At 48.3% G+C, this 27,019-nt stretch overlaps 1 protein-coding gene across 2 annotated transcripts in view; it reads right to left on the bottom strand.

Annotated features, from left to right (window-relative positions):
- LOC109878334 (gamma-aminobutyric acid receptor subunit beta-2) overlaps nt 1-27,019 on the bottom strand; it is an 82,171-nt gene that overhangs the window by 27,700 nt on the left and 27,452 nt on the right. For both annotated transcript variants that reach the window (XM_031798154.1, XM_031798155.1), the window contains exons 4-5: nt 16,411-16,631; nt 7,307-7,389 (exon numbers count right to left, since the gene is read on the bottom strand). In XM_031798154.1, the coding sequence (XP_031654014.1) occupies nt 7,307-7,389; nt 16,411-16,631 (304 nt within the window). The remainder of the gene's footprint in view (nt 1-7,306; nt 7,390-16,410; nt 16,632-27,019) is intronic.

Raw genomic sequence — 27,019 nt, 5'->3', positions numbered from 1 at the left:
GGGAGGGGCTCTACACAGGGTTTGCCAGCACATATAGTCTACAGTGTTTTGAGTGTGGGGATTTGGGGCATAAGAGCTTTGCGTGCCCACATAAAGGCCGTAGACAAGGTGAGGGCACAAGCGCCAGTGGGATAAATCGAAGTCAACGTGCAGGGGGCCATGAGACGCAGACAGCAGAGGCTGGGTCTAGTCATGCCAGGGATGGTGGTGTAGATGAGGCTGGGCCTAGCCAGGCTAAAAATGTTGGGGTAGATTAGGCTGGGCCTAGTCATGCTATGGATGGTGGTATAGATGAGGCTGGGCCTAGTCAGGATATGGATGAGGGGTAGATGAGGCTGGGCCTAGTCAGGATATGGATGAGGGATAGTTGAGCCTGGGCCTAGTCATGCTATGGATGGTGGTATAGATGAGGCTGGGCCTAGTCAGGATATGGATGAGGGATAGATGAGGCTGGGCCTAGTCAGGATATGGATGAGGGGTAGATGAGGCTGGGCCTAGTCAGGATATGGAGGGTGGTATAGATGAGGCTGGGCCTAGTCAGGATATGGATGAGGGGTAGATGAGGCTGGGCCTAGTCAGGATATGGATGAGGGATGGATGAGGCTGGGCCTAGTCAGGCTAAAAATGGTGGTGTAGATTAGGCTGGGCCTAGTCAGGCTATGGAGGGTGGTATAGATGAGGCTGGGCCTAGTCATGCTATGGAGGGTGGTGTAGATGAGGCTGGGCCTAGTCAGGTTATGGATGGTGGGGTAGATGAGGCTGGGCCTAGTCATGCTATGGAGGGTGGTGTAGATGAGGCTGGGCCTACTCAGGCTATGGAGGGTGGTGTAGATGAGGCTGGGCCTAGTCAGGCTAGAGATGGTAGGGTAGTTGAGGCTGGGCCTAGTCAGGTTAAGCATGGTGGGGTAGATGAGGCTGGGCATAGTCAGGTTAAGTATGGTGGTGTAGATGAGGCTGGGCCTAGTCAGGTTAAGTATGGTGGTGTAGATGAGGCTGGGCCTAGTCAGGGTAGAGATGGTGGTGTAGATGAGGCTGGGCCTAGTCATGCTATGGAGGGTGGTGTAGATGAGGCGGGGCCTAGTCAGGGTAGAGATGGTGGTGTAGATGAGGCTGGGCCTAGTCATGCTATGGAGGGTAGTGTAGATGAGGCTGGGCCTAGTCATGCTATGGAGGGTGGTACAGATGAGGCTGGGCCTAGTTAGGTTATGGAGGGTGGTACAGATGAGGCTGGGCCTAGTCAGGTTATGGAGGGTGGTATAGATGAGGCTGGGCCTAGTCAGGCTATGGAGGGTGATGTAGATGAGGCTGGGCCTAGTCATGCTATGGATGGTGGTGTAGATGAGGCTGGGCCTAGTCATGCTATGGATGGTGGTGTAGATGAGGCTGGGCCTAGTCATGCTATGGAGGGTGGTACAGATGAGGCTGGGCCTAGTCAGGCTATGTATGAGGGATAGATGAGGCTGGGCCTAGTCATGCTATGGAGGGTGGTATAGATGAGGCTGGGCCTAGTCAGGATATGGATGAGAGATAGATGAGGCTGGGCCTAGTCAGGTTATGGAGGGTGGTGTAGATGAGGCTGGGTCTAGTCAGGCTAGAGATGGTGGGGTAGATGAGGCTGGGCCTAGTCATGCTATGGAGGGTGGTGTAGATGAGGCTGGGTCTAGTTAGGTTATGGAGGGTGGTGTAGATGAGGCTGGGCCTAGTCATACTATGTAGGGTGGTGTAGATGAGGCTGGGCCTAGTCAGGTTATGGAGGGTGGTATAGATGAGGCTGGGCCTAGTCAGGTTATGGAGGGTGGTATAGATGAGGCTGGGCCTAGTCAGGCTATGGAGGGTGATGTAGATGAGGCTGGGCCTAGTCCTGCTATGGATGGTGGTGTAGATGAGGCTGGGCCTAGTCATGCTATGGATGGTGGTGTAGATGAGGCTGGGTCTCGTCATGCTATAGATGGTGGGGTAGATTAGGCTAGGTCTAGTCAGGTTATGGATGGTGGTGTAGATGAGGCTGGGTCTAGTCAGGATATGGATGGTGGTGTAGATGAAGCTGGGCCTAGTCAGGCTATGTATGAGGGATAGATGAGGCTGGGCCTAGTCATGCTATGGAGGGTGGTATAGATGAGGCTGGGCCAAGTCAGGATATGGATCGGAGATAGATGAGGCTGGGCCTAGTCAGGTTATGGATGAGGGATAGATGAGGCTGGGCCTAGTCAGGTTATGGAGGGTGGTGTAGATGAGGCTGGGTCTAGTCAGGCTAGAGATGGTAGGGTAAATGAGGCTGGGCCTAGTCATGCTATGGAGGGTGGTGTAGATGAGGCTGGGCCTAGTAAGGCTATGGAGGGTGTTGTAGATGAGGCTGGGTCTAGTTAGGTTATGGAGGGTGGTGTAGATGAGGCTGGGCCTAGTCATACTATGTAGGGTGGTGTAGATGAGGCTGGGCCTAGTCATACTATGTAGGGTGTTGTAGATGAGGATGGATCTAGTCATGCTATGGAGGGTGGTGTAGATGAGGCTGGGCCTAGTCAGGCTATGGAGGGTGTTGTAGATGAGGCTGGCTCTAGTCATGCTATAGATGGTGGTGTAGCTGAGGCTGGGTCTAGTCATGCTATAGATGGTGGTGTAGATGAGGCTGGGTCTAGTCAGGCTATGGAGGGTGTTGTAGATGAGGATGGATCTAGTCAGGTTATGTAGGGTGGTGTAGATGAGGCTGGGTCTAGTCATGCTATAGATGGTGGTGTAGATGAGGCTGGGTCTAGACAGGCTATGGAGGGTGTTGTAGATGAGGCTGGGTCTAGTCATGTTATGGAGGGTGGTGTAGATGAGGCTGGGTATAGTCAGGTTATGGAAGGTGGTGTAGATGAGGCTGGGTCTAGTCATGCTATAGATGGTGGTGTAGATGAGGCTGGGTCTAGTCAGGTTATGCTAGTGGATGAGGAGAGTATAGTGGGGAAGTGTAAGAGACTGAGGGGAGGAGGAGGGTGTCAAGCGGAAAAGGAAAACATGGGAGAAGAAAGGAGGTGGGAGGGGGAGGCTGGGGTGGGGTGGGCAAAGGCACCATGGAACCTTTGCCTTGTGCTGGGGGGGGGCCTAACAAGAGAGGAAGGGCAGGTGGTCAGGATGGGAGATGGAGATGAGGAGGAAAGTGAATCTGAGGAAGAGGATGATGAGGAGTTTTTTTTTCAGACTCCTCTTCAATGGGTCCGGAGCTGAGCAGAGGGGTAGAGGAGTCAAGCAGAGGGGTCAAAGTACACGTTGAGGGAACTGACAAGGTTCCTGAATGAGACCAAGGGGAAAAAAGTTCATATTGAGGATTTTTTTTCTGATCGGAGAAAGTTTGTAAGATCAGTACAACATGCTATGAAAAATGAGGGGCATATTGTCCTCCTTCAGACACTATTTAGATGTAGAGTTTCTTTCTGGCACTGTGCTAAACCTGAGCAAGAAGTGACATCTTGTAAGAGCTTTACATTGAACTTCCAATAGGATGTTTCTGTCTTTCGTAAAAATCCATTGCAGTGAAGAGAGGAGTATGAGTCTCTGAGTCAATGGTGGGATGTGGGGAAAGTCCATATTCGGCTTTTCTGTCAACAGTATACAGCTCTCTCACCCTCAGAGGCTAGGAGAGTATTGGGGGAACTAGAGCATAGTATGAGTGAGATGGAGGTAGAGATGGTGGGGCAAGGGAATGTAGGCCTCCAGGCTAATTTAGCTGAATTACATAGGGACCTGGGCAGTTTTTTCCAGGTTAAAGCAAAGAGAGCACTTGTAAGAGCTAGGTTCTCCATGATCAAGGAGATGGATGCTCTCAGCTCCTTCTTCTTTGGTTTGAAGCCAAGGGTATGCATTGGTGAAGCCAAGGGTATGCATTGTCTACGGCTGTCTGATGGGCGGGTGACCTCTGTGGTGGGGAGATGCGGGAGCGGACTGTGGAGTTTTGTACTGAGTTGTATAGGGCAGAACTGTGTGATCCTATGTGTGCTCAGTTCTTGTTCGCAGAACTCCCTAAGTTCTCTGAAATTGACATTCCTCTGTTGTCCATTGAACTGGCAGAGGCCGTAACCCAGATGTCCCCTGGTCGTGCACCAGGGGTCGATGTGCTCCCAGTGGAGTTTTATAAAAAATTCTGGGGGATAATTGGACTAGACTTATTTTGTGTGTTGCGTGAATGCGTCGGGGTAGGAGACTTGCCGATGAGCTGCCGTCGGGCGGCTCTGACTCTCCTGCCCAAAAAAGGGGACTTGTGTGAACTTAAAAACTGGAGGCCTGTGGCATTACTCTGTGTGGACTACAAGACATTTGCCAAGGTCCTCTCTAACAGACTGAAGTCCAATCTGGATTCAATAGTACATAAGGACCAAACATATTGTTTACCGGGACGCTCAATCACGGACAACTTCTTAATCAGGGACATGTTGGACTTGTCGATAGGTTCTAATGTGAACTTTACACTGGTCTCTTTAGATCAAGAGAAGGCATTTAATAGAGTGGACCATGAGTATCTGTTTAATGTGATGTCTGTGTTTGGGGGAAAGGTTTTTGACCTGTTTGAAGATGTTGTATGCTGGGGCGTCATGTATGGTCAAGGTGGGAGGGGGGCTCAGTAGGCCAGTCTGGGTGAGACTGGGCATTAGACAAGGCTGCCCTCTATCGGGGTAGTTATCTACATTAGCCATTGGACCTTTTTTGGGCCTGCTATGCAGGAGACGGCAGTGTGCTGGACAGGCATGGGTGTGTTGACAGGCATAGCTGTGTCAGCGTGTGCAGATGACGTTTCTGAGATGGTCAGGGATGGTAAGGATATGCAGGCACAGAGACTAGTCTGAAGGTGTACGAGGGAGCTTCATCAGCTAAGGTAAACTGGGGCAAGAGCAAAGCTCTGTTATGTGGGGCATGGAGGGATTGGGCCCCTCCTCTGCTTCCAGGGGGCTTGCAGTGGGGTTGTGAAGGGCTTATAATGTTGGGGGTGTATCTGGGCTCAGAGAGGTGGGTCAGGAAGAACTGGGAGGGGCTGTCACAGGCAGTGGTGTCAAGACTGGCCAGGTGGAGGTGGCTCCTGTCCCAAGTGTCATATAGCGGGAGGGTGCTGATAATCAACAACCTGATGGCATCTTCCCTGTGGCATAAACTGGCTGTCCTCAACCCCCCCCACTCGCAGACCTGCAACGCAAGCTGGTGGACTTTTTCTGGTCGGGCCATCACTGGCTGAGGGCGGCAGTGTTGTACATGACCCTCCACGAAGGAGCACAGGGCCTGGTGGAACTGGAGAGCAAGGTGGCTGCTTTCCGGCTAAAGGTGGTGCAGAGACTGCTGTACTATACTGATGTTGGCTGGAGGGAACCAGCATGCACACTGCTGAGGAGAGCTGGCGGATTAGGGTTGGACCGGCAGCTGTTCCTCATGAAGCTGTAGAGGCTGAGTACAGCAGGTCTCTCTGATTTTTACTCTGCAGTGCTGAGGGCCTGGCAGCTGCTAAGTCCCATATGAGAAGGGGGTGTGGAGCCTGGGCTGTGGGTGTGGGAGGAGCCTATCTTCCACAACCCAGCCATCCCTTTGAGATTGGTTAAGTCGGCCACCCTGCAGAGGCAACTGATGGTAGTGGGTTTACTAAGGCTGGATGACCAGCAACTGTTGGGAGAGGAGGGGTGGAAAACCCCAGAAGTCCTGGCACAACAAACAGGAATAACGTCTCTTAGGCTGCTGGAGAGATTCCTGGAGGAGGTCCAGGAGGCACTGTCTGAGCCGGTAAGGAGGGTGTTTGAGCGGCCAAAGGGGGAAGGGCCACCAATATTTCTGCCACTGCAGCTGACGGCAGAGACTGGGGACTGGCAAGGGGGTCTGTAAGATTTTAACACTCTGAGCCCGGGGGAGTTTGAAGGGGTGGGAGGTAAAGCCTTCTACAACCTCTGTGTTAAGGTGAGGAACATTAGGAGCCTGGGGGAGTTTGAAGGGGTGGGAGGTAAAGCCTTCTATAACCTCTGTGTTAAGGTGAGGAACATTAGGAGCCTGGGGAAGTTTGAAGGGGTGGGAGGTAAAGCCTTCTACAACCTCTGTGTTAAGGTGAGGAACATTAGGAGCCTGGGGGAGTTTGAAGGGGTGGGAGGTAAAGCCTTCTACAACCTCTGTGTTAAGGTGAGGAACATTAGGAGCCTGGGGGAGTTTGAAGGGGTGGGAGGTAAAGCCTTCTACAACCTCTGTGTTAAGGTGAGGAACATTAGGAGCCTGGGGGAGTTTGAAGGGGTGGGAGGTAAAGCCTTCTACAACCTCTGTGTTAAGGTGAGGAACATTAGGAGCCTGGGGGAGTTTGAAGGGGTGGGAGGTAAAGCCTTCTACAACCTCTGCATTAAGATGAGGAACATTAGGAGCCTAACAGGGGTGAAGGCACATCAGTGGCAGGGGATATGTGGGGAGGAGAGTATGGTGGGTTTTAAATGGAGGTCAGGGGACCTCCAGTGGAGGGTTCTACATGGAGCCTTGGCCACTAACAGCTGGGTTGAACCGGGAGTCAGGCAGGGGTGTCCTTTCTGTGTTATGAGAGAAACTGTGATTCATGTGTATTCTGTGTGCACCAGGTTAATGCCATTAATGTCTATGTTGGAATGTCTGTGCGAGAGGTTGGGGATGGTTTTTACTGTTGGGATGTTTTATAATGGGTACAGGTATTCAAATAATGAGAAGGCCAAATGTGTTTTGTTGACTTTTCTGTGTGCTCAGGCAAAGTTGGCTATTTGGCTAACGAGGAGGAACAGGGACAAAGGTGGGGGGATAACAGACCCTTAACTATTATTTAATGGGATGGTCTCTGCGCACCTTTGGGTAGAATTTGAGTTCTATAGAATGATAAAAAGTGTGGAGATGTTTCAGGAGATATGTGTGTTGGGGGGGCTGTCTGTATAGTTGGGGAAGATGTTTTGGATATACGGTTGTAGAAATGGCGAGGTTTTGGTTATTGAGATGTTGTTTTGTATCGTGTGGTAGAGGGAAAGGTGAGTATGGTACATGGATACAGTACAGGATATATTTTGGTGTTTTTTAAGGGGGGTGGTGAGGTTTTAATGAAATGAGAATCTCTCTCTCTCTCTCTCTCTCTGCTGCATAATGTATACATTATACTGTATGTCCCATGTTCATTTCCTGTTCACCATACATGTTTGGCATGACAACGAGTTGTATAATGCTTACAAAAGGTCAAAGAAATGAATATCCTACTAATTCTATTTCTATGATAGAAATGTTCTATATAGATTGGTCCGGGTGTGACGTCTCCATGGGAGGGGAGTGTTCTGCAACCAGGGGTGAAGCTGGTACTCACAGCTCTCGATCTCCAGTGTGCAGTTCTGTTCGTCCAGAGGATACCGCCTCAGATCCATCATACAGGCTGCTGTGGTTGTGATCCTACACACAACCACACACACACACACACAGGAAAAAAACGTTAGACTTCAGGTATAGGGAAGACTCCATATCAGCTTTAAAAAACAACAACATTTTAATCAATATTTTACCAGATAAATTGACTAAGAACACATTCCCATTCACATCAACGACCAGGGGAATAGTTACAGGTGAGGGGGGAACGAGCCAATGAGCAGTTGCCATACCAGGCGGTGATGCAGCCAGTGCTGCATTAATGCTCTCGATGGTGCTTCTGTATAACCTTTTGAGGATCTGGGGACCCATGCCAAATCTTTTCAGTCAGGTGGGAAAGGGCAGTGTGGAGTGCATGCTGTTGATGTGAGCCATGACCAGCCTTTCAAAGCACTTCCTGGCTACTGACGCGAGTGCTACAGGGCAGTAATAATTTAGGCAGGTTACCTTTGCTTCCTTGGGAGGCACAAGGACTATGGTGGTCTGCTTGAAACTGGTATTATAGACTCAGTCAGGAATAGGTTAAAAATGTCAGTGAAGACACTTGCCAGTTGGTCCGCGCATGCTTTGAGTACGCGTCCTGGTAATTCATCTGGCCCCTCGGCTTTGTGAATGTTGACTTGTTTAAAGGTCTTCCTCACATCGGCTACCGAGAACGTTATCACACAGTCATCCAGAACAGCCGGGGCTCTCGTGCATGCTTCAGTGTTGCTTGCCTCGAACCGAGCATAAAAGGCATTTAGCTCGTCTGGTAGGCTCGCGTCACTGGGCAGCTCGTGTCTGGATTTCCCTTTGTAGTCCGTAATAGTTTTCAAGCCCTGCCACATCCGACGAGCATCAAAGCCGGTGTAGTAGGATTCAATCTTAATCCTGTATTGATGCTTTGCTTGTTTGATGGTTCGTCTGAGGGCATAGCGGGATTTCTTATAAGCATCTGGATTAGTGTCCCGGTCCTTGAAAGCGGCAGCTCTAGCCTTTAGCTTAATGCGGATGTTGCCTGTAATCCATGGCTTCTGGTTGGGATATGTACGTACGGTCACTGTGGGGATGACGTTGTCGATGCACTTATTGATAAAGCCGATGACTGAGGTGGTATACTCCTGAATGCAATTGGATGAATCCCAGAACATATTCCAGTCTGTGCTAGCAAAACAATCCTGTAGTGTAGCAGTCGCGTCATCTGACCACTTCCGTATTGAGCGAATCACTGGTACTTCCTGCTTTAGTTTTTGCTAGTAAGCATGAATCAGGAGGATAGAATTATGGTCAGATTTGCTAAATTTAGGGCGGGGGTGTGTGTGTCACATGCAGCTGGTGATTGTGTCCAGTAAAAGATAGACAACACTACTCTCATAGTCTTCATGGAAGAACAACATAGTGATTGATATCAAATATGATAGGATCAGGAAGACCCTTTGGCAAGTAATCATTTCCAAATGAACAATGGTTGAGTAGAGATCAATGATTTGTAGAATCTTTGACTTTTCCCCAACAGGCAAAAAGTCATTATAACGTTGTTTGTGACGTTATGGTCAGGTTGTATGCTGGTTGTCATTATGATGTTGTTTGTGACATTATGGTCAGGTTCTATACGGGTTGTCATTAAGACGCTATGACCAGGTTGTATGCTGGTTGTCATTATGATGTTGTTTCTGACATATGGTCAAGTTGTATGCTGGTTTTCATTATGATGTTGTTTGTGATGTTATCTTCAGGTTGTATGCTGGTTGTCATTAAGACGTTATGGCCAGGTTGTATACTGGTTGTCATTATGATGTTATTTGTGACGTTATGGTCAGGTTGTATACTGGTTGTGATTATGACGTTTGTGACGTTATGGTCAAATTGTATACTGGTTGTCATTATGACGTTGTTTGTGACGTTATGGTCAAATTTTATACTGGTTGTCATTATGACGTTGTTTGTGACGTTATGGTCAGGTTGTATACTGGTTGTCATTATGACGTTGTTTGTGACGTTATGGTCAGGTTGTATACTGGTTGTAAAATAACTTTATTTTGTACATACTTTTAGTGACCTGAAATAGCTGATTGTAACCTAAATCTGACAACAAATGATTGTTTTCCATTCCACCATAAGTACAAACTGATCTAGAAGAGTGGACATGTGTTTCATAATTAAACAGCACAAGTTCATTTGAAATATTTGCAAAAAATACCCAGGCACTCAGGTCCCTTGGGTCTCACTGAAGACAAGTTTGGGGAATTTAATTTTTCAGGGACATAGAAACATTCAACATTCTCCCTGCCTTCCTGCCTCCCTCCCTCCCTGCCTTCCTCCCTGCCTCCCTCTCTGCCTCCCTCCCTTCCCTCCCTCCATTGTCATTGTTCTCTATTATGTAACAAGCCAGTGAGCAGGCAGGGAGGGAGGCAGGGAGGGAGGGAGGCAGGGAGGAAGGCACTGAGGAAGGCACTGAGGGAGGCAGGGAGGGAGGGAGGGAGGGAGGGAGGGAGGGAGGGAGGGAGGAGGGAGGGAGGGAGGGAGGGAGGGAGGGAGGGAGGGAGGGAGGGAGGGAGGGAGGGAGGGAGGGAGGGAGGGAGGGAGGGAGGGAGGGAGGGAGGGAGGGAGGGAGGGAGGGTAGAAGGCAGGGAGGGAGGGAGGCAGGGAGGAAGGCAGGGAGGGAGGAAGGCAGGGAGGGAGAGAGGCAGGGAGGAAGGCAGGGAGGGAGGAAGGCAGGGAGGGAGGAAGGCAGGGAGGGAGGGAGGGAGGGAGGCAGGGAGGGAGGGAGGGAGGAAGGCAGGGAGGGAGGAAGGCAGGGAGGGAGGAAGGCAGGGAGGGAGGGAGGGAGGGAGGGAGGGAGGGAGGGAGGGAGGGAGGGAGGGAGGGAGGGAGGGAGGGAGGGAGGGAGGCAGGGAGGGAGGCAGGGAGGGAGGAAGGCAGGGAGGGAGGGAGGCAGGGAGGCAGGGAGGGAGGCAGGAAGGCAGGGAGGGAGGGAGGCAGGAAGACAGGGAGGGAGGCAGGGAGGAAGGCAGGGAGGAAGGCAGAGTGAGAGAGAGAGGAAGGAACCAAAGTGCCCCAGAGTATTATCAGAGGAGTCCTTTGGATGGATGTCCTAGTTTACCCCTCTCTCTGCCTGCCGTGGCTATCACTAACTCACCATGCTATGCCTGGTACTTGCCAAAGGGTCCACCCAGCCCTTCAGCCACCCAGCCACCCAGCTCTTCAGCCCTTCAGCCACCCAGCCCTTCAGCCCTTCAGCCACCCAGCCACCCAGCCCTTCAGCCACCCAGCCACCCAGCCCTTCAGCCACCCAGCCCTTCAGCCACACAGACCTTCAGCCACACAGCCACCCAGCCCTTCAGCCACCCAGCCACATAGCCACCCAGCCAGCCCTTCAACCACACAGCCACCCAGCCACACAGCCCTTCAGCCACCCAGCCACACAGCCCTTCAGCCACATAGCCACCCAGCCAGCCCTTCAACCACACAGCCACACAGCCACCCACCCAGTAAGCCAGCTAGACATTGCCACACTCACTGGGTACATCCTAAATGACACCATATTCCCTACATAGTGAACTGCTTTTAACCAGAGTCCTTTTACTAGAACCATAGAGCTCTGGTCAAAAGTAGTGCACTACATACAAGATAGGGTGTCAGTCAGTCATCCAACACTTCACCACTCAATCATCACACTATTCTCAGGATCAGGAAGGAAGCTCCTGGGACATGTAAAATTAGGCCAAGATGGCAGGGTTAAGAATAACATGCTATTTATAGGCTGCTCCTACATCATCAGTAGCAGCAGAAGTCTACAAGCTTTTGTCTGAGTTTAAAGAAGGACCAGCCAACAACCGGTGTTTTTCAGGATCCTTTAGTTATGGTGCTGCTGTGTGTGTGTGTGTGTGTGTGTGTGTGTGTGTGTGTGTGTGTGTGTGTGTGTGTGTGTGTGTGTGTGTGTGTGTGTGTGTGTGTGTGTGTGTGTGTGTGTGTGTGTGTGTGTGTGTGTGTGTGTGTGTGTGTGTGTGTGTGAGATGCCTGGCAGCGTGTCATATGTGTTACTGCCTAGTGTTTCAACAAAACTTGTCAGGATGCTGTAGCTAGGTGACCAGAAGGAGGGGGAAGAGAGTATGGATGCTGTAGATCTGTAGCTAGGTGACCAGAAGGAGGGGGAACAGAGTATGGATGCTGTAGCTCTGTAGCTAGGTGACCAGAAGGAGGGGGAACAGAGTATGGATGCTGTAGCTCTGTAGCTAGGTGACCAGAAGGAGGGGGAACAGAGTATGGATGCTGTAGATCTGTAGCTAGGTAGCCAGAAGGAGGGGGAACAGAGTATGGATGCTGTAGCTCTGTAGCTAGGTGACCAGAAGGAGGGGGAACAGAGTATGGATGCTGTAGCTCTGTAGCTAGGTGACCAGAAGGAGGGGGAACAGAGTATGGATGCTGTAGATCTGTAGCTAGGTGACCAGAAGGAGGGGGAACAGAGTATGGATGCTGTAGATCTGTAGCTAGGTGACCAGAAGGAGGGGGAACAGAGTATGGATGCTGTAGATCTGTAGCTAGGTGACCAGAAGGAGGGGGAACAGAGTATGGATGCTGTAGATCTGTAGCTAGGTGACCAGAAGGAGGGGGAACAGAGTATGGATGCTGTAGATCTGTAGCTAGGTGACCAGAAGGAGGGGGAACAGAGTATGGATGCTGTAGATCTGTAGCTAGGTAGCCAGAAGGAGGGGGAACAGAGTATGGATGCTGTGGCTAGGTGACCATCTCTCTCGTTCTCTCCTTCTCAGCTGTCATGCCTACTCAGAGAGAGAGAGAGAGATACTTTTTTAATGAAACTGTTCTGTTCATATATCGACAGGAACAAGGTAAGGTTATTTTTATCCATCTCTCACTATCATGATTTCTATTGAACTGGGCAGCCCATCTCTCCTGCTACTGACAAAAGACCAGGGCCTTATGTCTCCATAGCACAGAGATACATCCTGTCCTTTCACAAAAAGAGCTAGAATACACTAAGAGAAAATTGCAGTGACTCTTATATGGTTTTCAACAACAGTGAATAAATGTGTCCCTTAATATGTCCATTGAAATCTTTAAAATAAATGTATGATATGCAGTGGTGAGTATCTTAACTGGTAACAACTATATGTCTGTGTGTCTTACAGTCTGTAGTACAATGTGTTACTGAAGACTGTCTCCCGTAGGCTAGCCATCTTCTACACACATATACACACACACACACACACATCTTCCCTGCTGTTCTAACCAGCCTGTTCTACCAGCCGTCTCTACAGCACATCTACAGGTACACACACACACACTCACTCACACTCACACACTGCTCTGAGCATTCTGGCATCTGGTCCTGCTGACTGGGTGTCTGGACTTACTAACATCAAATAACAGACTGACTGAGAAAGAGAGGGGAGGAGGGTAGTGGAGGGACGAGGAGAGGATGAGAGGGGAGGGAGGAGAGGAAGCAAGGGAAGACACGTGGGGGAGAGAGGAGACGAGAGGATGAGAGGGGAGGAGAGGAGGGGAGTGGAGAGGAAAGGAGGGATAGGGAAGGAGGGTTGAGGAGAGGAGTGGAGAGGTGGAGAGGCGAAGGGAGGGGAGAGGAGAGAAGAGAGAGAAGAGAAGAGAAGAGAAGAGAAGAGAAGAGAAGAGAAGAGAAGAGAAGAGAAGAGAAGAGAAGAGAAGAGAAGAGAAGAGAAGAGAAGAGAAGAAGAGAAGAGAAGAGAAGAGAAGAGAAGAGAAGAGAAGAGAAGAGGAGGGGGGAGTTGAGGAGTGGAGAGGGAAGGAGGGGAGAGGAGAGAAGAGAAGAGGAGGATAGGAGAGGGGGGAGTTGAGGAGTAGAGAGGGAAGGAGGGGAGAGTTGAGGCTGCTTAGGAACCAGCAGATAAAACTTGAAGCATTACAGCTTCTAAACTCTTCTCCTATATCTGGATCTGGAGGTGTTCTAAACTCTTCTCCTATATCTGGATCTGGAGGTGTTCTAAACTCTTCTCCTATATCTGGAACTGGAGGTGTTCTAAACTCTTCTCCTATATCTGGAACTGGAGGTGTTCTAAACTCTTCTCCTATATCTGGATCTGGAGGTGTTCTAAACTCTTCTCCTATATCTGGAACTGGAGGTGTTCTAAACTCTTCTCCTATATCTGGAACTGGAGGTGTTCTAAACTCTTCTCCTATATCTGGAACTGGAGGTGTTCTAAACTCTTCTCCTATAACTGGAACTGGAGGTGTTCTAAACTCTTCTCCTATATCTGGAACTGGAGGTGTTCTAAACTCTTCTCCTATATCTGGAACTGGAGGTGTTCTAAACTCTTCTCCTATATCTGGAACTGGAGGTGTTCTAAACTCTTCTCCTATATCTGGAACTGGAGGTGTTCTAAACTCTTCTCCTATATCTGGAACTGGAGGTGTTCTAAACTATTCTCAGAGCTGACAGCCATGGAATGGAGACTCCTGAGTGAGACTTTGGCCTCTGTACTCCTACCGCCAAATACTCATACTCTGTTTCAATGTTCCCATACAAGCTTCAGAACAGTTTGGGACTATTTGTCTTTCTTCTTTATGACAAGGAATGTTGAGATTGGTGTTAGTGTGAAGTGTAGGCCAAGGAGGGGGTAGTTACTACCTAGGAATGTTCAGATTGGTGTTAGTGTGAAGTGTAGGCCAAGGAGGGGGTAGTTACTACCTAGGAATGTTCAGATTGGTGTTAGTGTGAAGTATAGGCCAAGGAGGGGGTAGCTACTACCTAGGAATGTTCAGATTGGTGTTAGTGTGAAGTGTAGGCCAAGGAGGGGGTAGCTACTACCTAGGAATGTTCATCCCTTTACAGGCAGCACAACAGCACATAAAAGACCGTCCAGTGTGTGTGTGTTGTATGTTTGTATTGTTCTTTTACATTATTGATGAACATCTCTTATGAACGGCAATCTTCTCTGCAGCATCAGAGACTGAATATCTGAATCCTAAATGCCACCCTATTCCCTACATAGTACACTGCTCTGGTCTAAAGTAGTGTACTATATAAGGTTCTATCGGGCCCTAGTCAAAAAATAGTGCACTACATAGGGACTAGGGTGGCATTTGGGACACAGACAACGTCACAAAGAGATGTTTTCAGGATGGACAGGACCTCTGCCGTACAATCAAATACATTTTGATAGTAGGACAGACGGTAGTAATAATACCTGTGGGAAGAGGAGCATTCTTCTTACCAAACCTCATGACCTTTGTTTTGGAGGTGTTTAGAATGAGGTTGAGGGTAGAGAAAGCTTGTTGGACACCAAGAATGCTTTGTTGTAGAGCATTTAACACAAAATACGGGAAGGGGCCAGCTGAGTACAAGACTGTATCATCTGCATATAATTGAATGGGAGAGTTTCCTACTGCCTGAGCTATGTTGTTGATGTAAATTGAGAAGAGCGTGGGGCATAGGATCGAGCCTTGGGGTACTCCCTTGGTGACAGGCGATGTATTTGATTGAGGGTAAAGGATGTCACAGGCTCATAGCTAGTCTGTCCACCTAGGAATCTAGACCCTTTCACGTTCTCTGATGATGCTTTACCTTTTCATGGTCTCAATATCAATAACTGATCAGTTTATGATCAGTAATGGAACAGAGCTGTAGAACGGCTACAAAGGGAGGAAATGTATTTGATTGTACGGCAGAGGTCCTGTCCATCCTGAAAACATCTCTTTGTGACGTTGTCTGTGTCCCAAATGCCACCCTAGTCCCTATGTAGTGCACTATTTTTTGGGGCGGCAGGGTAGCCTAGTGGTTAGAGCGTTGGACTAGTAACCGGAAGGTTGTGAGTTCAAACCCCCGAGCTGACAAGGTACACATCTGTCGTTCTGCCCCTGAACAGGCAGTTAACCCACTGTTCCCAGGCCGTCATTGAAAATAAGAATGTGTTCTTAACTGACTTGCCTGGTTAAATAAAGGTAAAATAAAATAAAATAAATAAAAAAACTACCTCTGAGGGTTTACAGCTTGAGGTAGTCACCTCATACAAGTACTTGGGAGTATGGCTAGACGGCGCACTGTCCTTCTCTCAGCACATATCAAAGTTAAATCTAGACTTGGTTTCGTCTATCGTAATCGCTCCTCTTTCATCCTAGCTGCCAAACTAACCGTGATTCAGATGACCATCCTACCCATGCTAGATTACGGAAACATAATTTATAGATCGGCAGGTAAGGGTGCTCTCGAGCTGCTAGATGGTCTTTACCATTCAGCCATCAGATTTGCCACCAATGCTCCTTATAGGACACATCAATGTACTCTATACTCCTCTGTAAATTGGTAATCGCTCTATACTCATCGCAAGACCCGCTGGTTGATGCTAATTTATAAAACCCTCTTAGGCCTCACTCTTCCCTATCTGAGATATCTACTGCAGCCCTCATCCTCCACATACAACATCCATTCTGCCAGTCACATTCTGATAAAGGTTTCCAAAGCACACACATCCCTGGGTCGCTCCTCTTTTCAGTTTGCTGCAGCTAGCGATTTGAACGAGCTGCAACAAACACTCAAACTGGACAGTTTTATCTCAATCTCTTCATTCAAAGACTCAATCATGGACACTCTTACTGACAGTTGTGGCTGCTTTGCGTGATGTATTATTGTCTCTACCTTCTTGCCCTTTGTGCTGTTGTCTGTACCCAATAATGTCTGTACCATGTTTTGTGGTACCATGTTGTGCTACCATGTTGTGTTGATACCATGTTGTTGTTATGTTGTGTTGCTACCATACTGTGTTGTCATGTGTTGCTGCCTTGCTATGTTGTTGTCTTAGGTCTCTCTTTATGTAGTGTTGTGTTGTCTCTCTTGTCATGATGTGTGTTTTGTCCTGCCTCCTGCAGCCCCCATCGCTGCAGGAGGCCTTTTGCCTTTTGGTAGGCCGTCATTGTAAATAAATAAAAAATTCTTAACTGACTTGCATAGTTAAATAAAGGTTTGATAAAATAAATAAATAAATGAAAGAGGGGCATTCAACCTACTGGCTGAGAGAAACCAACACAGATATTGGTAACCAATTGGTAACCATCAGAAGCGATGAAATCCCTTACCGGAGTCCATAGAGAACGGTGCCGTCCGGATGCAGTCGGATCATTCTGTTCTTGACCGTGACGCCGTGGACAAAGGACTTTTTATCGTTGAGGAAGTAGGTGTCGGGAACCCAGAGCGAGTCGGCTACCCTGTTATCCAACGTCAGGTTGAGGGCTATCTCAGAGTAGGACAGACGCTTGTCCCGCCAGGCCTGCTGGAAGTACATGGTCAACGTGTAGTCCTGGAAGAGAGGGGGAGGAAAGAGATGAGTCAGTAAACGAGTGGAGAGAGGGATAGATGGGATAGGTAGCTGAAACTACATGTCAATGTGTAGTCCTGGAAGAGAGGGGGAGGAAAGAGAAGAGTCAGTAAACGAGTGGAGAGAGGGATAGATGGGATAGGTAGCTGAAACTACATGTCAATGTGTAGTCCTGGAAGAGAGGGGGAGGAAAGAGAAGAGTCAGTAAACGAGTGGAGAGAGGGATAGATGGTACAGGTAGCTGAAACTACATGTCAACGTGTAGTCCTGGAGGAGGAGAAAAGTGGATAAACCTACTGGACTGTACATCTCATAACACAACATTCTGAGATAGATCGAAAGAGGGAATGAATGAATGAACGCTGCCTGCGAAGTTCATGTCTTGAATTAGCAACAATAATCTCATCCCTTTAAATATGCAGCCCGTTAAACTGAGAGATCATTTGCACAGACATCATCCCACACATCCATATGGATACATATATATCTATACAGATACATAGATACTGTACATCACACTACAGGCTTCACAAAGTGACAGGCAGGACAACAACACATACAGTTCATAAAAGTCATGCAGTCGACTAACAAATCAGAATTTGGGGCTTTTTTTTTTCTTCTTAGGATAGATGTGTAGTACTGTACTAGATTACTTCATGCAGGCTACTCTGTGTGAATGTGACTTTTTGAGGGGATAAAGAACTTGTGTCATGTCTAATGCGTTTTGACACAGTGGACTAATGAATAACAAAATATGGTTTTTGAATGGTATTTTCCTTTAATTAACATACAGTCTAGTTCAGTGGTCACCAACCGGTCGATCAGAATTGATTGGTCGATCTTCAAGGCATTCCAAGTCGATCACCAAACATTTATGTAGAAAAGCAGACAATAAAAGCTCGGGAGCTTAAGCTTTTATCCTATTTATTTTTTGTATTTTTTTGTGATGCGCTGTTGCCGGTAGCTGTGTAACGGATGTGAAACGGCTAGATTAGTTAGCTGTGCTGCGCGCTAAATAGCGTTTCAATCGGTGACGTCACTTGCAAGTAGTGGTTCCCCTTGCTCTGCAAGGACCGCGGCTTTTGTGGAGCGACGGGTAACGATGCTTCGTGGGTGTCAGTTGTTGATGTGTGCAGAGGGTCCTTGGTTCGCGCCCGGGTATGGGCGAGGGGACGGTCTAAAGTTATACTGTTACAGCTGCACTTGATTCACAAGCCCGGCGCACTGTGTAGGCTAAGGGTTCCCATTTTGAACTATTTGTCTGGAAAATCAAACTCCTCCTACCCGGCAGACCGGGAGATCTTTGGTTAAATCGAGTGCACCTACTGTGCTAGCCAATCGGATAGCTCAGATCACAGTTCCCGCAGCAAAGTGTGATACTAGCCTACGTGAGATTTCATAACTTTTAAAACCATGACCAGAGAGACTGTCAAAGAATACAGCAAAGAGCAGCTGTTTTTAAAAGTGAGTTCAAGTCTACGTTTTTATTCAGCACTGTCAACACTGTTTTTATTCAGCTCTATTACAAAACATAAAACGCGCTTCTCCCTACTTCCACTTGGCTGCAATTTGTAGCCAAGTGTATTGATAGCCAGCCCTGCAATGTTATTATTATTAGCAGCTCATCGTGTCTATTTTAATATCAAGGAGTAGTTACTTTCTCTGGTCACAGGAACAACGTGAATTTGTGCATGAGGCAGATGCGGAAGACTGTGTCCCCTCTCTCTAGTCAGTGTCACCGGAGGAAAGAGCAGGGACCGGTGCAGGGACCGGTGAGAGTCGGACCCTCTGCCGCGCTCTCCCTCTCTCCCTCCCTCCGCTGAGACTAATGACGTGTTCAAAACAACTGGGAACTCCGACTGGGAAAACTAGTTTTGAACGTTCATCCTGCTTCAGAAACTCGGGCATCTTTCTACGGCTCCGACTTTACGACCTGAAGATCGCTGATATCATGATTTGACCTCTGTTTTTTTTTCAAGTTCACAGTTGTGTTGAAAGCACCTTGACCGTAAGATGCAGGTACCATCCAGTAAAAAAAAAAAATTACAAATGATTTCAATTCATGCTCAGCTGTTTCTCTTAACTGATCTATTTAGTTATCAAAGCTCGAGTTTGAAGTATAATATGGTCTGAGATTAACACTACTGGCAGGCCAAGCATATAACCAATATGCTCTGATTGTGTATCAGGCCCACTGCACAAACCTCATTCCTGCTTTTATTAGGTTAAATCTGAGCTGTAGATTTCAGCTTTCTTGGTGACAGTCTAGCTGAACAGCAGAAGGTTGAGTGGTATTTTCCTTCACCATACAGTCTAGCTGAACAGCAGAAGGTTGAGTGGTATTTTCCTTCACCATACAGTCTAGCTGAACAGCAGAAGGTTGAGTGGTATTTTCCTTCACCATACAGTCTAGCTGAACAGCAGAAGGTTGAGTGGTATTTTCCTTCACCATACAGTCTAACTGAACAGCAGAAGGTCATCTACATGGTATGGTTGGTGTAGAACAGTCTGAAATGGCATTGACCTCTACTGGCCTATAACTGACCTCTACTGGCCTATAACTGACCTCTACCTGGCCTATAACTGACTTCTAACTGGCTTATAATTGACCTCTAACTGACCTCTAACTGACCTCTAACTGGCTTATAACTGACCCCTAACAGGCCTATACTGGCCTATAACTGACCTCTACTGGCTTATAACTGACCCCTAACTGACCTCTAACTGGCTTATAACTGACCCCTAACTGACCTCTACTGGCCTATAACTGACCTCTACTGGCCTATAACTGACCTCTACTGGCCTATAACTGACCTCTACTGGCCTATAACTGACCTCTACTGGCCTATAACTGACCTCTACTGGCCTATAACTGACCCCTAACTGACCTCTACTGGCCTATAACTGACCTCTACTGGCCTATAACTGACCTCTACCTGGCCTATAACTGACTTCTAACTGGCTTATAACTGGCTTATAATTGACCCCTAACAGGCCTATACTGGCCTATAACCGACCTCTACTGGTCTATAACTGACCTCTACTGGTCTATAATTGACCTCTACTGGCCTATAATTGACCTCTACTGGCCTATAACTGACCTCTAACATGCCTATATTGGCCTATAACTGACCTCTAACAGGCCTCTAACAGGCCTATAACTGACCTCTACTGGCTTATAATGGACCCCTAACAGGCCTATACTGACCTATACTGACCTATAACTGACCTATAACTGACCTATAACTGACCCCTAACAGGCCTATACTGGCCTATAACTGACCTATAATTGACCTCTACTGTCCTATTTACATTTTAGTCATTTAGCAGATGCTCCTATCCGGAGTGAATTTCAGTAGTGAGTGGATACATTTTCATACTGGTCCCCTTGTGGGAATCGAACCCACAACCCTGGCTTTGCAAGTGCCACGCTCTACAAACTGAGCCACACAGGACTGTAACTGACCTCTACTGACCTCTACTGACCTGTAACTGACCTCTACGAACTGAACCACACAGGCCTGTAACTGACCTCTATTGACCTGTAACTGACCTCTACTGACCTGTAACTGACCTCTACAGGTCTGTAACTGACCTCTACTGACCTGTAACTGACCTCTACTGACCTGTAACTGGCCTCTACGAACTGTAACTGACCTCTACAGGTCTGTAACTGACCTCTACTGACCTGTAACTGACCTCTACGAACTGAACCACACAGGCCTCTAACTGACCTCTATTGACCTGTAACTGACCTCTACTGACCTGTAACTGGCCTCTACGAACTGTAACTGACCTCTACAGGTCTGTAACTGACCTCTACTGACCTGTAACTGACCTCTACTGACCTGTAACTGGCCTCTACGAACTGTAACTGACCTCTACAGGTCTGTAACTGACCTCTACTGACCTCTACTGACCTGTAACTGACCTCTACGAACTGAACCACACAGGCCTGTAACTGACCTCTATTGACCTGTAACTGACCTCTACTGACCTGTAACTGGCCTCTATGAACTGTAACTGACCTCTACAGGTCTGTAACTGACCTCTACTGACCTGTAACTGACCTCTACTGACCTGTAACTGGCCTCTACGAACTGTAACTGACCTCTACAGGTCTGTAACTGACCTCTACTGACCTCTACTGGGGGCAGTAGTGGTCGTGCTGACTGGGGTTAGGGGGTTGATCCTCAGCCAACACTTCTCTCCACCTGGCTGACTTACTGGTCCCAAATGGCACCCTATTCCCTAGCACTTCGTTTGACCAAAGCCTAATGGCAGCCTATGGGCCCTGGTCAAAAGTAGTGCACTACATAGGGAATAGGTTGCCCTTTCAGAAGCAGCCACTGACGGGGGCAACAACCTGAGGGTTAATTCCTCAGCTGTCTCAGCTGGCTGGCCCATGATGAAAATATACTGCTTCCACTCCGATGGAGACAGTCCATGGTTTATGAGGACAATACCTCTCTCCCTTTAGTCCATCCATCCATCTCTCACTCTATCCATCACTCTCTCATGCTTCCCTACCCTTTACAGACCCAATAGAGTACACCAGCTGGGGCTCTCTCTCTCTCCTGTTTGTAAGCATTTACTACTGCAAACAGACACAGAACACAGCTTCCATTCCTGAAGTCAGTGTTTGCTGCTGGTTTCCCAGGTATGAATTGGTCACCATTGGGCATTGATGACTAGAGATGGCATGTCTGCCCCCCCCCCCCCCCACTCCCCCCCACCCACTCTCCTACTGTTTACCAGTTCCCTATCGTACTCCATAAATAAAACCTAGGCAAACCTACACATGCTCACACTGCCAGTGAGACATAACATATGCATGTACATTACTGGACTTACTGTCTACAACTCTCTCACCCACCCATCGACCCACCCACCCATCCACCAATCCACCCACCCATCCACCCACCCATCCACCCATCCACCCACCAACGCATCCACCCACCCACCCACCCACCCAACCAACAACCCACCCACCCACCCACCCAACCAACAACCCACCCACCCACCCACCCACCCACCCACCCACCCACCCACCCACCCACCCACCCAACCAACAACCACCCACCCACCCACCCACCCACCCATCCATCCATCTATCCATCCATCCATCCACCCAACCAACAACCCACCCATCCACCCACCCACCCACCCACCCACCCACCCACCCACCCACCCACCCAACCAACAACCCACCCACCCAACCAACAACCCACCCACCCATCCATCCATCCAGCTGCCCACCCACCCAACCAACAACCCACCCACCCAACCAACAACCCACGCACCCACCCACCCAACCAACAACCCATCCACCCACCCACCCAACCAACAACCCATCCACCCACCCACCCAACCAACAACCCACCCATCCACCCACCCGCCATTCCAGGACATTCCAGGACACACATTCCAGGACACACTCTTTCTCCTCCAATCTTGAACGTCTCTCTCATTAATAATGAGGAGTGTTGATCAATTGTCTCCCTCTCACTCTCTCCCCCCTCTCTCTCCCCCTCGCTCCCCCTCTGTCTCCCCCTCTCGGGAGTGTGAGCGGCACCTTAGGATCGAGTGTCTGTCACTCTTAGTACGTGTCCTAAATGGGACCATATTCCCTTTGTAGTGCACTACAGCCCTATGGGCCTGGGTCAATAGTAGTGCACTACAAAGGTAATAGGATGCCATTTGGGACGTAATCTTACTCAGTGTCTCCTGCGGGAGGCTAGCAGTTATCTCTAATCTACAGCTCTATGTTCTACTGTCCACAGCTCTATGTTCTACTGTCCACAGCTCTATGTTCTACTGTCCACATCTCTATGTTCTACTGTCCACAGCTCTATGTTCTACTGTACACAGCTCTATGTTCTACTGTCCACAGCTCTATGTTCTACTGTCCACAGCTCTATGTTCTACTGTCCACAGCTCTATGTTCTGCTGTCCACAGCTCCATGTTCTACTGTCCACAGCTCTATGTTCTACTGCCCACAGCTCTATACTCTACTGTCCACAGCTCCATGTTCTACTGTCCACAGCTCTATGTTCTACTGTCCACAGCTCTATGTTCTACTGTCCATAGCTCTATACTCTACTGTCCACAGCTCCATGTTCTACTGTCCACAGCTCTATGTTCTACTGTCCACAGCTCTATGTTCTACTGTCCACAGCTCTATGTTCTACTGTCCACAGCTCTATACACTACTGTCCACAACTCATGTTCTCCTGTCCACAGCTCTATGTTCTACTGTCCACAGCTCTATGTTCTCCTGTCCACAGCTCTATGTTCTACTGTCCACAGCTCTATACTCTACTGTCCACAGCTCTATGTTCTACTGTCCACAGCTCTATGTTCTACTGTCCACAGCTCTATGTTCTACTGTCCACAGCTCTATGTTCTACTGTCCACAACTCTATGTTCTACTGTCCACAGCTCTATACTCTACAGCTCTATGTTCTCCTGTCCACAGCTCTATACTCTTACACTCTATGTTCTCCTGTCCACAGCTCTATGTTCTACTGTCCACAGCTCTATGTTCTCCTGTCCACAGCTCTATGTTCTACTGTCCACAGCTCTATACTCTACTGTCCACAGCTCTATGTTCTACTGTCCACAGCTCTATGTTATACTGTCCACAGCTCTATACTCTACTGTCCACAGTTCTATGTTCTACTGTCCACAGTTCTATGTTCTACTGTCCACAGCTCTATGTTCTACTGTGCACAGCACTATACTCTACAACTCTATGTTCTCCTGTCCACAGCTCTATGTTCTATTGTCCACAGCTCTATACTCTACAGCTCTATGTTCTCCTGTCCACAGCTCTATATTCTACTGACCACAGCTCTATACTCTACAGCTCTATGTTCTCCTGTCCACAGCTCTATGTTCTCCTGTCCACAGCTCTATGTTCTACTGTCCACAACTCTATACTCTACAGCTCTATGTTCTCCTGTCCACACTGATGATACCGCTGGACTCTCACTGTAAATATACAGTCTTGGTTACTACAACTATAATGTAGATACTTGGACAGTCTTCTGTCAAGTGAATTAAACAAAGTAAAGCAGATTGTACAGCAGAAGAAGCCCTATAACACATCCATAGTAACAGGATTGCATCTGATGGAGAGTATTGATCCCTTCAATATTCTGTTCCTACAATGACAGCCATAATCTCTCTCTCTCTCTCTCTCTCTCTCTTTCTCTCTCTCTCCTCTCTCTCTCTCTCTCTCTCTCTCTCTCCACTGTGGTATTAGTGAAGGTTCATAATGAGCACTGCAAAAATGTATATACAGTGCATTCGGGAAAGTATTCAGACCCCTTGACTTTTTCCAAATTTTGTTACATTATAGCCTTATTCTAAAATGGATTCAATAACTTATGTTCCTCATCAATCTACACACATAATGACAAAGGTTTTTAGACAATTTTGCAAATGTATTATTTTTTTTTTTAAACAGATACCTTATTTACATAATTATTCAGACCCTTTGCTATGAGACTCAAAATTGAGCTCAGGTGCATCCTGTTTCCTTTGACCATCCTTCAATTGATTGGACATGATTTGGAAAGGCACACACCTGTCCATATAACGTCCCACAGTGCATGTCATAGCAAAAACCAAGCCATGAGGTTGAAGGAATTGTCCTTAGAGCTCCGAGACAGGATTGTGTCGAGGCACAGATCTGGGGAAGGGAATCAAAACATGTCTGCAGCATTGAAGGTCCCCAAGAACACAGTGGCCTCCATCATTCTTAAATGGAAGAAGTTTGGAACCACCAAGACTCTTCGTAGACCTGGCCGCCGGCCAAACTAAGCAATCAGGGGAGAAGGGCCTTGGGTCAGGGAGGTGACCAAGAACCCGATGGTCACTGTGACAGAGCTCCAGAGTTCCTCTGTGGAGATGAGAGAACCTTCCAGAAGGACAACCATCTCTACAGCACTCCACCAGCATTCTTTGACATCAATGGAGCTCTGCTCAGAAACACACACACACACACAGCTAGTCCTTCACTACCTTAGTCTCAGGACCCAACTCTCTGTCAATATAGCAGATTCTGTATGGTACAGAACTGAACCACTGTCAGTTTGTGTTCCTCTCTTTAATCACTACAGAATCTCCCTTTCTAGTCCTGTGTGGTTAAAGCCTAGTGTTTATATCTGGGTTATATTATTGCTGTAATGTACATTTGCTTTAATGCCACCCCAGATTGAGATACATTTAGGAGCATTTCACATGTTATCATCTTCACCCTCCTCTCCCCTCCTCTCCTCTGTCCTATATTCCAGTCACATAGGAGATGGAGAGGTAGGAGAGGTTTGGTGGAAAGGAGAAGGACAGCTCAGCATCTATACAATCTCCACAACATGATGACCAGCCACAGAGAAATTGTCCAATCAGAGAGTGTGATCAGTCTCACACTACAATACGACCTTCATTACCCTTGTCACACATCCTTCACTAGAGCAGCATAAGCCTTGCACTGAGAGTACATTGATCACCACAGAGAGAGGGGGAGAGAGATGCAAAGAGAAGGGAGAGAGGGGGAGAGAGATGCAAAGAGAAGGGAGAGAGGGGGAGAGAGATGCAAAGAGAAGGGAGAGAGGGGGAGAGAGATGCAAAGAGAAGGGAGAGAGGGGGAGAGAGAAGGGAGAGACGGGGAGAGAGATGCAAAGAGAAGGGAGAGAGGGGGAGAGAGAGGGAGAAGGGGGGGAGAGAGATGCAAAGAGAAGGGAGAGAGATGCAAAGAGAAGGGAGAGAGGGGGGAGAGAGATGCAAAGAGAAGGGAGCGAGAGGGGGAGAGAGATGCAAAGAGAAGGGAGAGAGGGGGAGAGAGATGCAAAAGAGAAGGGAGAGAGGGGGAGAGATCAAAGAGAAGGGAGAAGAGGGCGAGAGAGATGCAAAGAGAAGGGAGAGAGATGCAAAAGAGAAGGGAGAGAGATGCAAAGAGAAGGGAGAGAGATTCAAAGAGAAGGGAGAGAGGGGAGAGAGATGCAAGAGAAGGGAGAGAGGGAGAGAGAGAAAGGAGAGAGCAGGAGTGATAGGGGAAGGGAAAGAGAGAGCGGGAGTGATAGGGGAAGGGAAAGAGAGAGCGGGAGTGATAGGGGAAGGGAAAGAGAGAGCGGGAGTGATAGGGAAGGAAAGAGAGAGCGGGAGTGATAGGGGAAGGGAAAGAGAGAGCGGGAGTGATAGGGGAAGGGAAAGAGAGAGCGGGAGTGATAGGGGAAGGGAAAGAGAGAGCGGGAGTGATAGGGGAAGGGAAAGAGAGAGCGGGAGTGATAGGGGAAGGGAAAGAGAGAGCGGAAGTGATAGGGGAAGGGAAAGAGAGAGCGGGAGTGATAGGGGAAGGGAAAGAGAGAGCGGGAGTGATAGGGGAAGGGAAAGAGAGAGCGGGAGTGATAGGGGAAGGGAAAGAGAGAGCGGGAGTGATAGGGGAAGGGAAAGAGAGAGCGGGAGTGATAGGGGAAGGGAAAGAGAGAGCGGGAGTGATAGGGGAAGGGAAAGAGAGAGCGGGAGTGATAGGGGAAGGGAAAGAGAGAGCGGGAGTGATAGGGGAAGGGAAAGAGAGAGCGGGAGTGATAGGGGAAGGGAAAGAGAGAGCGGGAGTGATAGGGGAAGGGAAAGAGAGAGAGGAGAGAAGTATAATAAAACATAACAGTAGGAATATATAATGTGTTTAAACAAACAAGCTCCAATGCCTCCAATGCCAGCTCCAATGCCTCAAGGTTGGTTGCACAGTGACACCGACCGTCCCATTCACACATATCCTTTCTTCCAAGCTAACAAAGAGAGAATGACAGGAAATACATGAGACTCAGCTTGTTATGAACACCATGCACCATTACCACCATGTACCATTACCATTACCACCATGTACCATTACCAGTACCACCATGTACCATTACCAGTACCACCATGCACCATTTTCAGTACCACCATGTACCATTACCAGTGCCAACAGGTACCATTACCAGTACCACCATGTACCATTTCCAGTACCACTATTACCAGTACCACCATTACCAGTATCACCATGTACCATTACCAGTACCACCATGTACCATTACCACCATGCACCATTTCCAGTACCACCATTGTCAGTACCACCATGTACAAGGTGTTGGAGTACCAGTATCACCATGTACCATTAGCACCATGTACCATTAGCGACATGTACCAGTACCGCCGTGTACCTGTACCACCACGTACCATTATCAGCATGTACCACAATGTGTCAGTACCAACATGTACCATTAACACCACGTACCACCATGTTTTCCAGTACCACAATGTACCATTCTCACCATGTACCATTTGTGCAATGTACCACCATGTTCCAGTACCACCATGTACCATT

Source organism: Oncorhynchus kisutch, linkage group LG19, assembly GCF_002021735.2.
Source record: "Oncorhynchus kisutch isolate 150728-3 linkage group LG19, Okis_V2, whole genome shotgun sequence".
Lineage (NCBI taxonomy): Eukaryota > Metazoa > Chordata > Actinopteri > Salmoniformes > Salmonidae > Oncorhynchus > Oncorhynchus kisutch.
The sequence above is the reverse complement of the archived record's forward strand: the minus strand, read 5'-3'. Positions and strand labels throughout refer to the sequence as shown.